General features: G+C 43.6%; 1 protein-coding gene across 1 annotated transcript in view; it reads right to left on the bottom strand.

The window, feature by feature from the left end:
* Window positions 1-3,971: 3,971 nt before the first annotated feature.
* CHGA (chromogranin A) overlaps window positions 3,972-14,206 on the bottom strand; it is a 33,654-nt gene continuing 23,419 nt past the window's right edge. Inside the window, exons 7-8 of the mRNA XM_061613251.1 lie at window positions 12,317-12,759; window positions 3,972-4,413 (exon numbers count right to left, since the gene is read on the bottom strand). Of these exons, the coding sequence (XP_061469235.1) occupies window positions 4,330-4,413; window positions 12,317-12,759 (527 nt within the window). The 3' untranslated portion in view covers window positions 3,972-4,329. The remainder of the gene's footprint in view (window positions 4,414-12,316; window positions 12,760-14,206) is intronic.

The following is a 14,206-nucleotide window of genomic DNA, read 5'->3' as shown; positions in this document are numbered from 1 at the left end:
GAGAATACAGTACATGTATTTGCAAACACACACAACTGTTGCATTCATACTTAACATTTTATAAAATGCATGTAAACCTTAAAAAAGAACAAAAAATATATAATGTGCAAAACAGTCCTACTGAAATTTGGTAGCTGTTACAAATCAGCCGATATATAGCAAAACTGAATGGTATTTTTTATCCCCCACCCCGACTATTTTTGATCTCCAAAATAGTGGGCAGAGCAGACTAGCCATCATTAAAACGGCCAGGCAGGTGCAAACGCTGTGCCCTTTAATGTGCAGAGACGCTGCCACTGTGGGGTTACATTTGCTTATGAAGACATGGCTGCTTTTGAGATACTTCTGGCTGCACTTCCTGACTCTCACTAGCTGAGACTGATGAGCGCAACCAAGACATTTGGCATTCATGAGCTGAATGGTAAAATTAGGTTCCCTCTTGCAAGAATCCTTCAGATAGTCATTTTTTTCTGATCACTTTAATGTCAGAGATTGCCTTTGGACAAGAAATCAATATGATCTTAAAATGGGGGGAAAACAAGACAATTATTTTTATCGTTTTAATTTGGATTGTGTTCACTACATAGAAGTGTTGCCCTGGGAGGGGGGTACATAGTAAAAGTATTTAGGACAAAACTTGGCTGAGTGCAGACAATTATGTGTTGACAGCACAACACCATTTTAAGGGTTTTTTCCCCTCATGAGTCTTCCATAGTAAATTGTTTTGTCAGGGGTATTCTTAAATCATCACATCTGTATGATTTACAATATTTTAAACAAATGTTTTGAAATAGTTGAAACTTAGGTAAAAATAGGGGCGGCCCTATTGTTAGGCAGAGTGAGGTGGCCATCTCAGGCAGCTGCTTTTGGATGTCATGAAATAGAAACAAATTATTAGCAATTTAGTTTGTTATTGTATCTTTACTGCCAGGGTAGTTTTCTGCCTCGGGTGACCAGAACTGGGTATGATGCACCTTGGCACAGCAGAAAGGGTGGTATTTGCTGCATCATGTCAGGCAAGAAAAAATCTTGGCTTAACTGTTGATGGAGACCCACCATGTGAAGACATCTTCACAAGAAAGTTAAACTACTGCAAAGTTCCAAGGAAAAGCCCTTAACTGGCAACAAATTCTTGTCTCAGATTGTTTAGAGAAAAGACAAGTAAGAGATGACATGACAGAAGTGTATACAATTCGCATGGCATTGGAGAATGTGGATAGAGAAAAGTTTTTCTCCCTTTCTCATAACACTAAAAGTCATGGGCATCCAATGAAACGGAATGTTAGAAGGTTCAGGACCAACAAAAGAAAGCACTTCTTCACATAGCGCAAGGTTAAACTATGGAATTTGCTCCCACAGGAGGCAGTGATGGCCACCAACTTGGATGGCTTTAAAAGAGGATTAGACAAATTCATGGAGGGTAAGGCTATCAACGGCTACTAGTCATGATGTTTATGCTTTGCATCCACAGTTGGAGGTAGTATGCTTCTGAATACCAGTTGCTGGAAACCCCACGAGTCCTTTTGAGCTCAGGTCCTGCTCTCAGGTTTCCCATAGGCCACTGTGAGAACAGGATGCTGGACTAGGTGGGCTAGTGGCCTGATCCAGCAGTCTCTTATTGTTTTGGAAGCTCACTTTTTCAACATTATTTTGGCAGCTTTTTGTGTGCGCTTCTCATGGATATATCATATCCTTCCTCCAAGTTGCTCAAGGCTGACATGCATGGGGGCTATCTCATTTTATCTTCACAGTTCTCCCAGTAAGGCATAATGCATGTGACTAACTGAAGGTCAACTAGTGATATTCATGGTGAGTTATGTAACCATAGAACTGGAGAGACCTCAAAGGCCTAGTCCAGTTCCCTGCCATACAGGAAATCTATTGCTATGGTATCCCTGGTGTGTGGCCGTCCAGCTTCTTCTTCAAAGTCTTTAACAAAAGACAGTCTACCACTGTCTGAGGTGGTCTGTCCAACTGTCAAGAGGTTCTTCCTAATGTTTAGTGATTGGAACAAATTTGCTCCATATCTATGCGACAGCCCTACTAACATTTAAGTATAACTATCAGATCTTTTCTTAAGTGTCTCTTTTTGTCCTGCACAGAGTGTGAGGCACGAGACAGAGACGAGGATGAAAGTAATTCTTGTTTTATTAGGGTAATTGAAACATCAAAGGCAACACACCTCATTAACTTGACTAAACTAACTCACTGCAATCTCTAACTAAGCTCCTAAGCATACTCTGCAGCATATGAAGGAAGTTGACTCAGTACCCCAGTCAGGGGGGCGCAACCTTAAATAGGAAAGATCTTCACCCGTAATCTCTCACTCCTTCGAAGAACCTCCCTCTGACCAGCGCGCTTCTCAAGTCGTCTGGCGTGGGGTGAAAGAGGGCACGCCTCCGACGGCTCAGCTGACAATACCAACTGGACAGGTGCAGGCTGGAGGTCAGGAGGCGGAGAAGCATTTGAAGTGTCAAGAGGGGGATCCAGGGGGTTGGAATTGGCACGCGCACCAGAGATTCCCCCAACGGTTCTGTTGGCGCGTCTTGTTCAGCAGGAGGACTGTCCGTGGGAACTGGCACAGTGTCAAGCACACTCCCCCAGTGTCCTCGCAAGTCTCAAATTCCACTGGCTTTGCCCCTTGCTGCTGTAGCTGAGGGGGCTGAAGGAAGGGTCCTTGATCCCCCTGAAAGACCTGGGGCTCGACACTTTTCCAGCCTAAACATGCTCAGTTCCTTCAATGGGAGGCTTCTGTTCAACACCATGGGAGCTTTCCTGTGGTGTCCTGCAAGGTTCCATCTTGCCCCACATGCATCTATATGAAACCAGTGGGGCAGTCATCATGAGTTGTGAAGTGTCACCAATATGTGGATGACACTCAACTCTCTCTGTTCCATCTAAATTGGGAGAGGTGGTTGAGGTGCTAGACAGGTGTCTGGAGGCAGTGATGAGATGGATGTGGGCCAACAAACTGAAACTGAATCCTGAAAAGACAGTGGTGTTATGTGTTCCAAGTTTTCAAATCCAGGAGATGGGGAAAGGGCCTTTTCTGGATGGGGTTGCACTCCCCTAAAAGGAGCAGGTTCATAGCTTGGGGGTACTCTTGGATCCACATTGTCACTGGAGGCTCAGGTAGCTTTGGTGGCTAGGAGTGCCTATTTTCTGCTCCAGCTGGTTTGCCAGCTGTGGCCCCTTTTTGACAGAGATGCCTTAGCAACAGTACTCCATGCTCTGGTAACTTCCAGATTGGATTACTGCAGTGCACTTTACATGGGGCTGCCCTTGAAGACTACTTGGAAATTTCAACTGGTCCAAAATGCAGCAGCCAGTTTACCAGCCAGGGTTGCTTTTTAGAACCCTACAGACCCTCTCAGTGTTAAGATCAGCAGAGGGGCCTTCTTGGAGGTTTGGGGGTGGGGGTGGGCCTGGAGAGGGCTTTCTCTGTGGCTGTCCCTAAGTTGTGGAATTCCCTCTTTACAGAGGTGTCTCTGGCACCTTCACTGTATGGCTTTCGATGAATGCTTAAAGGTGTGCCCCTTTACCCTGGCCTTCGGAACTTGAGTTGCATGTTTTCAGGACCCACCCTATTCTTGTGAATGTAATGTGTTTAATTGTTTTTAATACTGTATTTTAACATTCTGAAACATGCCCTGGGACCTACTGGTGAAGGGCAGGCAATAAATATAACAATGACAACTTTGCTTCATGTGACTTGGTGAACACACACTGGTACAACTCAACTGCTCTAACTTCTACACCACCCCACCTCTCTCCAGGAATTTTAGGGTTGTCTAAGCCAGATTGCAGCTGTGAGAGACAAAGGAAGGAGCCCAAAGTTGTGTGTTTATTTTTGTCATTAATTTTTATATAGAATATATTACAGTCAGAATTCTCATATTTTAATCAAAAGATCAACAAGTTATTGCAAGTTATTTTATCCTGTAAACCTAATGGTAGAAGCAAATATTCTAGAAAGCTGTCATGGCTTTTTCTTTAAAAAAAAAAAAAAAGGAAAAGAAAATAAGATGGGAAATGTCAAACGTTCCCTTTTAATCAACAGAAAATACATGAGTTAAGTCATACTGTTTGTGATGCTGTAATCCAAAAGTTGCAAGCCAATAAAGCAAGCATGAAATCATACAACCAGCAAATGATGATGAAAAACATTACTACCACGCAGAAAGAAATTGTTGTTTTTCTAGTAATTACTAGCTTCTTATGCAAAATGAACTTTCTCCATTATTACTTTCATCTTTTTTTAAAAGAACACCCACAATAAATTGCAGTGTTTCTTCTGCCTTTTTGCTCACATCGCATGTTATAAAAGCATCAACCTCTTTGCAGGGCATGGAGCTTGTGGGCAACTTTCTCCAGCTCTGCTTCTATTGCTGCCAAGCTTTCCAGCTCTTGGTCCTGAAAGAAAAGAGGAAAGACACAACATTAAGCGCTGCAAATCATTGTAGTAGGGTGGTTGTCCCACAGAAGTGCCATATCATGGCTGGAAGAGATTGGGCCTTTTCACTGGTGGCTCTGCAGCTGTGAAGCTCCTCAGAAAAAAAACCACTTGTTTGTAGACTCAAGACTTGTTTTGTTATTTCAGACAGCATTTCACAACTGATTGCCTTCATTTTATGCTGGATTCTTGGCTTTTACATTCTGCATTATTTGTTGCTTGATTGGTTTAACTGTGTCAGTATCACTTTCTTTGATTTTTGTAAACCTCTTTGTAAAGATTTTAAATAGGGATTCAAACATCTTCAACAATTAAAATGACCTGGGAGGCCTGATTGTTGATTTGTTCAAGCTTAAGTTGTAAAACAATTTTAGCAGCAGATACCTAATAAACTCTTTTATATCAGAATAACATTAGCAGGAGTGGGGAACATTATGTTGTTGAATTCCACCTCCCACTGGCCCCAGCCAACATGGCCAATGGTCAGGGATGATGGGAGTTCACGAATGGGAAACCTGTGATCCTCCAAATGTTATTGAACTGCAACAACATTTGGAGGATCAGAGGTTCCCCATTCATGAACTATAGCAATGATATCACTTAAAAAACAACAACCCTAAGGGAATGGCATATGTCTGTGTAACAGCAGTGAGTCTGACAGAAACATATGCTAGCTCTTGAAGAACGATTAAGAGGCCTGACATGTAAGCCAATGCGGTGTAGTGGTTACAATGCCAGACTGGGTTCTGGGAGACCAGGGTTCAAATCCCCACTCAACCATGAAGCTTACTGGGTGACCTTCAGCCAGACACTGACTCTCAGCCTAACCTACCTCACAGGGTTGCTGTGAGGATAAAATTGAGAGAGGGAGAGCCATATTTGTATGCCACCTTGAGCTCCTTGGAGGAAAGGTGGGATATAAATATAGTAATAACAAATAAATAAATAAAAATTCTGTTGCAGGCTGTAGCTATGTCCTGCTTATATAATGAAAGTGCAGGTGCTGCTTAAAAGCCAGTGGAGCAGCCACGCATTTAAAGAGCTGAAAGAAAGAAGACGTAATAGCATCACTATTATAAATGGCATATTTGTTTGTGGAACAAGATAGCCGTTTTCTGTACTAGTGCCAAGATGTACGTGTGTGAGAGAGAATGAGTGAGTGAGAGGATCCTAAAAGGTCAGAACTCTTATACAAAGGTCCAATGCATTTTTTTGTGATGGTATTCACTGGTACAGAGTACTGGCACTTCTGTTCTGACCGCCTGTGGCAGACATTTTGTGCTAGCACCCACAGCATGTTTGTCATTGTACTTTTAACTACCAGGGAGGAGGGAAAGGTGCTATGAGATTTTTCTGCCTCAGGTGCCAAAATGATTTAACATGCCTTGGGTCCGATGCACCTTGACTTGCAGGGACAAGGAATATGCATCAGGCAGCAAAAGATCTTGGGCCACCCTGATTGCCTGGGAACTCTGTGGATGCTGCTTTGAGTTCCATGATGGAAGAAAGGTGGGATGTAAATTCAATAAAGACTAACAATTTGAGTACTGTATCCTTGAAGGAAATATGGAATTGTGGCTGACACACAGGACAAGGTATCTGAGATTAACGGAGCATCTGGTTTTCACGCAGAAGGTCCCAGGTTCAGTCCTTGGCACCTCCAAGTAGGGCTGGGAGAGACTCCTGCCTGAACCCCTGGACAGCTGCTGCCAGTCAGTGAAAACAGTACTGAGCAAGATGGACTAATCGTCTTTCTCCGTTTAAGGCAGCTGCCTAGGTACTTTTTTCAGCTTCTTTGTCAACCTCATTCCACTGCAAAGTGCAAGTCTATATTGTTGGCCAAACCGAATATGAAACTCCCACTCAGCCCTCATAGACACTTGCCAGATCAAAGCCTGACAGAGCAAAAAGTATTCCAAGATCACTGGGGAGAACTTACATTGTGGAGATACAAGGATCAACATTCTAATTTGACTTGTGGTGTTTTGTGGGCCACCACACTTTCAACCCATGTGTGTGTGGAAATATGCTTGATAACTTCCAAGTTAAATTCCAGTTCTGCATTTGTCTGCGTGGGTAGCAGCACAACCCAAAAGACCATCACCTATAGGAATATAGGAAACTGCTATACACAAAGCCGGATCACTGGTCCATCTAGTTCAATAATAGACCATGTAGTAATCTTTAGATGTTGTGGCCTACAACTCCTATGAGTATGACCCCCTGACCATTGTCAGCTGAGAATGATGGGAGTTCTAATCCAAAAATATGGAGGGCACTACATTAGCTACCCCTGATCTAGCTCAACATTGTCTACGCTGACTAGCAGTGGCTCTCTAGGTTGTCAGAGAGGAGACTTTACAAGCCCTACCTGGAGACACCAGAGATGGACGGTAGGGCCTTGTGCAAGGAAAGTAGCACTCCACTCCAGAGTTTATGGCCCTTTCCCCTAACCTAGTAGGATAGGAGACTTATAAGCACTCCTCCCCCACCCCCAACACACACACGTTGCCAGAGTACAGATTGTAATGCCAAGAATCTGGAGAAGCAGAAATAAAGGCCAAAGTAGGCTTTATTTTAATAGAACAGTAAGCAGCTAAGGCTGTGTTTCAAAATGTATTTAATTATAGATACAAGGGGTCCCATTTTGTTTGGAACTGGAACATGTGGGGAAGGATCTCACTACTACCCCCACTATGACCCATGAAGATTACTCCCCATGTGGCTATGAGGCTTAGGGGGAAAAAGCTCCCATTGGGGACAGTCACATGGGGGGAACTGACTTTCATCAGGACTGCAGCTAGAGAATAGGGAAAGATTGATTTCTCAATTTCAGTTTCTCGCATCTTCTAATTCTTCCAATCTCAGTTTCAGGTCTCCGCCTTTCTGCATCAGTTTGTGGTTCTTATATATACATATAAAAATTAAAGGCCTCATGAAAATTCTTCAGCATTTTGGAATTTCCCCTAAAATACATATTTTTGCAAGCAGTTTCCCTAATGTAGTCCATTTTATGTTATTTTCACTGCTGTAATGCATTCTCATGCACACTTTCCCCCAGTTTGCAAACATGGTTTGGTTGGAAACCTGCACTGTAAAATTCAGAGAAGCACAAATTTCAAAGGTCAGCTGTGTTCCTGTGATTTAAATGTTGAACCAGACCAAATTTCTTCCCCAGCCATCCTGGAAAGGGATGGCTTAAATCTCTCTTCCCTGCATGTTGCAGTCCTGATGAAAACCACCCTCTACACCTAGAGAGAGAAAACAGATGTTGTTGCATGCTATGCATTTAGAATGACATGTAGTTTGACCCTAAGGGACCATCCATACAACTGTATAATCTACAATGTTAGTCCTAATTAATTCACTATCATCCATATGATGCTGCTACGGATTTTCGCATTCACAAATCTGTGTTGGAAATACCACTGAAAAACTGATATGCTTTCCTGTATCAATAAGCAATCACATTAACGTCCATCTGCTTGGACGCAATGCCACAGACTTCCCTGCAATAGGCGGTCCATGGGCATTCCTCCATCATATGCCAAGCCCTCTGTCTCCTTCCCCCCAATAGCCAGTTGCATTTCCAGTACTCCTTCTTTCTCCTCCTTGCTTACAGTTCATTCCTGCTTCTGGTAGTGAACTGGGGTACTTCCTCCTTCTGGCTTCTGTAACTGTATCTCATTGGTGTTTTTTTTTTAAAAAAAACACTACTATTTAATGATCAAATGTAAAATCAAATGTTTAATGAATAATATTTCCACTTAAAAGCTATTTTGCAATATTACACAAACAATTCATTGAAAACATGGCGTTTAAAGGAGGAGCTTTTAAACTGAGCTTCCTTGAGCTGATATGAAGAAAATGGGGGGTGAGGAGCAAGCTCTAGTACTTTAATGTGGCATTGATCTTGCAGCCGATCCAGCAGTAGGCAAAACCTCTCTCTTCCTGCCCAACAGCTGATGGGGGTGGGAGGGGGAGTCAAACATGCCAAAGAGCCAGGCAGCCATCTCTCTCTCTCTCTCTCTCTCTCTCTGTGCGTGCGTGCGTAAGTGAGCGTGCGAGTGCACACACTGTAAATTGTGTTCTTTTCCTTTGAGCCTGAAGCTGACTAATCTGGGTCCTCCCTTTGCTAACTTGAAACTGAAGGACAGCCAATCTCTTTTTCTCCCATGGTGGGCGGTGGAGGATCTAATACAATTTGGGAGGAGAAGACATGAAGAGGAGATTTGGTGGGTGCACTCGGCAGAAGGAAAGCCCTTTCAAAACAGTGACAGCAGGAGATAGTGGGAAGCAATTGAACACGGGATTTGCCTCCCAGTTTGACAAATTCAATGAAATCAGGAGTAACTAATGGCTCCCATCCTTAGTATGCACTATGTTATATGTAACAGCCCAGAAGTTTATTTTGCTTGCACTTGGGGGGGGGTCCATTTACTTTGCCCCTTTGCATATCCACAAACCTGCACATACGTGGGAATTTTTTAAAAATATATATGTTTCTGCACTCTTCCAAAAAAAGCATACAAAAGCAAACAACCTTTATGGACCAATCACTGAAAAGGGGTGGACTTAGTGGAGTGGCCAATGCAAAAGTGATTTAGACAACAACAACAAAAAACACGCCTACATATACGGATGCTTGAAAATTGGGTTTTCACAATATAAATCTGACCACAACCAGGGCATGTATGGATCTCGAGGCCACCAACTGAATATGGACAATGTGGATTTTGCAGTTAGGTATGGATGGGCCCTAAGACTGCTGACAGCACTGCAGACAGTCTTTTTGTACTTCTGCAGCAGCTGTAGTATCCAGTCTGTCCAGTTAAAGCAACAAAGAAGCTTGCACTAACCAAGGAGGCATGGGCCATGTTGTCTCAGCTGTATGTAAAACAGAAAAGACCACCTTGATCTGTGAGGTGACAGCAATTCCTGGTTGCAAAATGTTTCACTGTGAGTTGCAAGCAGTTATTGTTATTAGCTCGGTTAATTGGGGTCAATGCTTCCCCCCCCCAGTATATGTGCTTTACTTGTGTGTCTGAAGTAAACAGTCAGTGTTATTTTTTTCTCTTCCTCCTCCAAAAAGTACAGATGGTGATGCCTCAATAAACATGAATAGGTGAGACATGCTTTTTTCCTCTCTCTCTCTCTCCCTCTCTTACTTTTTGCTGGGCTGATGATGAAAGCGTTTCCTCTGCCCTGGCACCTGAGCAACTGTCGTCAAGGTTTTTTGCCAGCCTCCCTGGTGTCTCATCAGCGGCTTGCTAATTCCCTGAAAACACAGTGATTTGTCTGCGTGTCCTGTGTGTGCCAGAAAGCCACAAACTGAAATCCTGAGCTACAAGAGAGAGTTACCTGTAGATGGAAGAAAGGGAGCAACTTCTTTGTTTGGGGGCCAACTAAGTAGGCCTGTTTTTGTTGGCTATGAGGGATCCCAGTTATCAGACAAAAGCAGGGCAAAAGGGGCTCGTGTACCTTTTTTGCAGAAGAAAGAATTTCAGCAGTCCCATTTTCACGCAGGGATGAGAAACACTTCTTGAGGCTTCTTCTTCAGCCGTCCTCACCTGCCATTCCATAAGGGAATAGCAGAGGCAGAGACGGGACTTGCAGGGCCTTTCTATCAGCTCAGCTGAGAGACCAGCAGCTTTTGGGTCTTCCTCTCCTGAGACTTCCTCTCTCAGCTGATCATTAACAAGAACACCATAACTAAGGAGCGCCTGCTTTTTCTCCTTTCCTCCCTACAAATCCATTGTCCTTTTGTGTTGTGTCTTTTAGATTATAAACCTGAGTGCAGTGACTGTCTTATTATTGATATTTAGAAACTGCTCTGGGAGCTTTGGGGGGGGGCGATGACGACAGCAGGATAAGATTGCTTAAAATCAACTGAAAAGTAGTGTCCTTTCTTAAATCTGAATTCCATAGTGTCAAAGATATTGGAAAACCGGCCTCCAGTCCTACTAGGGATGCAGCTTTGACTGAAGGCAGATGGGTTGGGAAAGGATGTTCAGATTTTGATCTTGATGATTTCACCAAATTTTGAATGGGTGAAATCTTGTTTCAGGTCTTGTTGTAGGACTCCAAAGATGCCCAAGGATACCAGGTGCTGACACCGACCCTGGCTGAAGTGGCTCCTACTGTAACTTTTCCTAATTTCTGTCATGCACATAGGTAGTGGCCTTGTGGGTTTGGCTCACAGAGAGATCTGTGGTCTCCAGAGTTCTTCTTGGTCTCAAGATCTCACCACAAGTGAGATTTTACTCTAACACTATTTCACCATTCACAGTAGAAGGGAGTGGTTGTGGGGAAGTGTTAGTCTCTCTTCTGCTTCTTATTTTGCCTTTTCTATGAGGACTCATCTGGCTGCGCCCTCCTCCACAACTTACTTTGGTGCTTTGAAGCGAGTCTCACCCTGCCACTGGGCCTAACAAATACTACTTACTAATAGTAGTAATGAAACTATTTTCTACTGAGGAAACAGGGGTGCTTGGTCTGTCGTCTTGTAACTGCTATGGGCAGCAAATGAGGTTAGCAAAACTGCGCAAATACAAAGTGGTCTGGTGTGCACATCACACTAAGTCAAACCATGGCATAGCATAAACATGTGAGTTCTTGGAAAGGAGATTATGGTTGCTTCCCTCCTCCTTAGTCATTTTGCTCCTGCTGTGCTAAACCATAGTTTGGCTAATTGTGTCATCAGCTGTAACCAAGGTTTGTCTTATCATTTACAGCTCATGGTTTGTTTGGGAGAGCTAGACCATGAGTCTGGGCTTGGAAGACATGCTAAGTCAAGCTATAGTTTACCTCAGCGTAGCACAACAGCAAAATGACCAGAGAGATGTGAAGTGGTTGTCTTTTTCTTTTTTTAAAAAAAAAGTGGCCCTCCAAGCCTCTCTGTCAGGCCCTCAGGACTCTCTCCAGGCCACACACCCTCCAGAGCCACAGCCCTTTTTGAGTATGTTTGCCTGGCTGGAAAGTCTCCTTGGACTCTGATAATGCTTCTTGCTTGCTGGGAAGGAGAACAGAGAGTGATGTGTAGGAGCAGCTTACTGTACAAAGCTGAATTCACATTTCATGCTGTGCCCACGTTTAATGGTATTACCATTAATACGTTTAATGGCATGTTGTAAATGTTTGATTTCTAAATTGTTGAAAGCCGCCCTCCTGAGGCACTAGAAGGACGGGAGAGAAATACGTAAATATTTGTAGATAAAGCATGTGTAACAGAACCTGCCAGAAGTCTCCCAGAAGGTGTCTCCCCCAGAGGAAACTAAGTCATGCTGCCCCTGGGATTTTTTGCTGATCCGTAAGGTGAGGTGCACATGAGATGACATTACATAACAGCTATTGCAAGGACAGTAGTGTAGTGTCAAATTCAGACGTGCAGGGTCCCTTCGCAGCCCCCCCCCTTTTTGCTGCTGGGTTGAGAATGAGATCCTTGTTAATGCCTTCTCCCACAACAACAGATACCTCTAGGAGCCAATAAGTGTGAAAGGGGAGAGTGTTAGCTACTGAGAAGAGTCTTCTCAGTGACTGACTCACCTCCTTTCACTCTGATTGGCTTCGATCAGCAGGAAAGGACAAGGAGGCACATTGGAAGACTCTTCTCAGCAGCTAACACGCTCCCCTTTCATGCCGATTGGCTTATAGGATGTTGGAGACATTGGGACCCTGCTGGGATCCTGCTCCCCAAAACATAAGGGATCTAAGAGCCACCAAGACCACAGATGACAACACCAAGAAGCATAATAATAATAATAATTTTCCCTCTGTCAGAAAGCTCACCCTGCACTCTTCTGGTACGCAACACACCCTTTCTCAAACGGAAAGTGTAGTGCAGTGGCAAATGGACGGTCCTACCTCTGTTCTCCTGTTAGCACTTCCTTCTTCATCCTTCTTTTCCTCAGGCATAGCTGCAAGTGGAAAGGCCCCTTCAATGCTCTCCTCTTTGGAATGATGCTTCTGTGTTCTCCTCATGTCATCTTCGGAGGTGCGGAAGTCATAGTTGTGGGACCTGAGAGCCAGTTTCATGGATCTATCTGGGTCTTCATCGCTTTCATTTTCCTCTGTACGCTTTGTAGTGGTCAACTGCTTGGCCAGCTCATCCATTTTGTTCCATCTCTTGGAGTCTTCTAAACCTCTGGAGGGGTCCTCTTCCACTTCCTCACTTTCGAGATGCCTTGAATGGGAGGTATTTTCATCCTGCCTTGCTTCATCTCGAGAGTGATGCCTTCCGCCTCTTGCTCCGTGAAACTTCTCTTTTTCTTTGGAAAGCTTTCCATCCTGATCAGCATCTTGGTTATCTAAAAATAAATTTCACAAAATGGAAATAGTTTAATTATTTGTTTTGGTTAAACAAAATCCAGGCCATCCATAGGAAGTTGCCTTATACTAAGTTGGACAATTTGTCCATTTAGTTCAGAGATAGGCCCTCCAGATGTTGCTGAACTATAACTCCCATCAGCCCCAGCAAGCATGCCCAATGGGCAGGGATGATGGGAGCTATAGCTCCAGCAATTTCCAGAGAACCAAAGGTTCCCCACATCTGATCTGGTCCATTGATCCATTTAGCTCAGTATTGTCAACATAAAGGATGGGGAACCTGGTGCCCTCCAGATGTTGTTGGACTCCAACTTCCATCAGCTCTAAAAACCAGGATGGCCAATGACCAATGATGGTGGGAGTTGTCATCCAACAACATCTAGGAGGCTACAGGTTCCCCACTCTCGATCTACACTGGCTGCCAGAGGTTCTTCTGGGTTTCAGGTAAGGATGTGCTAGAATTTGGATTTGGTATTGCTTATTCTCAATAATTGAGGATTGGATTTTAATGTAGCAAATTTCCACGGTTATTCTTGAAAATGGACTTTTTAATAAAAAACTCTGCCTCTAAAACATCAATGGTAAAAATGATAATTTATTGATATTTCCTTCAAAATGTTGATATTTCCTTTATAAATATTGATATTAATATCAATAATTTTTCTGAGCAAAAAACCCCCACGGATCAGTAACAGCAGTGGCTAGCAGATAAAGAATGAACTCGAATCGATACCAGCCAGTTAGGTCAAAGGAATGCTTCCGAACTGGCACTGGCCTACAGATCCCATCCCTGGTTTCAGGAGGGGTCTTTCTCATCTCTAACTAGATTTGCTAAAGATGAAGCTGGGATCCTCTACATGGAAAGGATGTACTCTGCTACCATTGAGCTACCCCCCCCTGCGAAATGTATCTTACAATAAAAATGCCATATCAAGCCTAAAAATGTAACATGAATGTGGCAAACAGATCTATCATACAGGTACACTAGCTGAGGAGCCAAGATCAGTTGCAGCCTCCTGGGTTGGGTGGGTGGTAGATGCCTGGTCGCAAACCTGAATGATTAGCTGGAAGATTTGCCTTCTAGTCTGATCATAATGTAGACTGGAATCTATTTTCAGGCATGGAGAAACTGATTATATGTAAGTCAGTCAACATACCAACAGCAAGGGTGACTCTCCATGCAAGATCTCTGATAGCTGACAATGCTTTCGAAAGTTGTCTGTTGGTCTTCATCTCATGACCTGCTTTACTGATGTGGGTAGAGGAGTCACCAACAGCATGAGGGTGCAGCAAGTATCACTATGTTTGGGAGTCTGTAGTCTTTCACCAGAGATACAGCTCCATTTCTTCCTTCTAGGAATTGCATAGGGCAGGGTAGAGAAGCTTTGACCCTCCAGATGTTGCTGAACTACAGCTCCCATCAGCCCT

This window comes from Rhineura floridana, chromosome 2 (assembly GCF_030035675.1).
Source record: "Rhineura floridana isolate rRhiFlo1 chromosome 2, rRhiFlo1.hap2, whole genome shotgun sequence".
In the NCBI taxonomy this organism is placed as follows: domain Eukaryota; kingdom Metazoa; phylum Chordata; class Lepidosauria; order Squamata; family Rhineuridae; genus Rhineura; species Rhineura floridana.
This window is presented reverse-complemented; position numbering and strand designations above follow the sequence as displayed.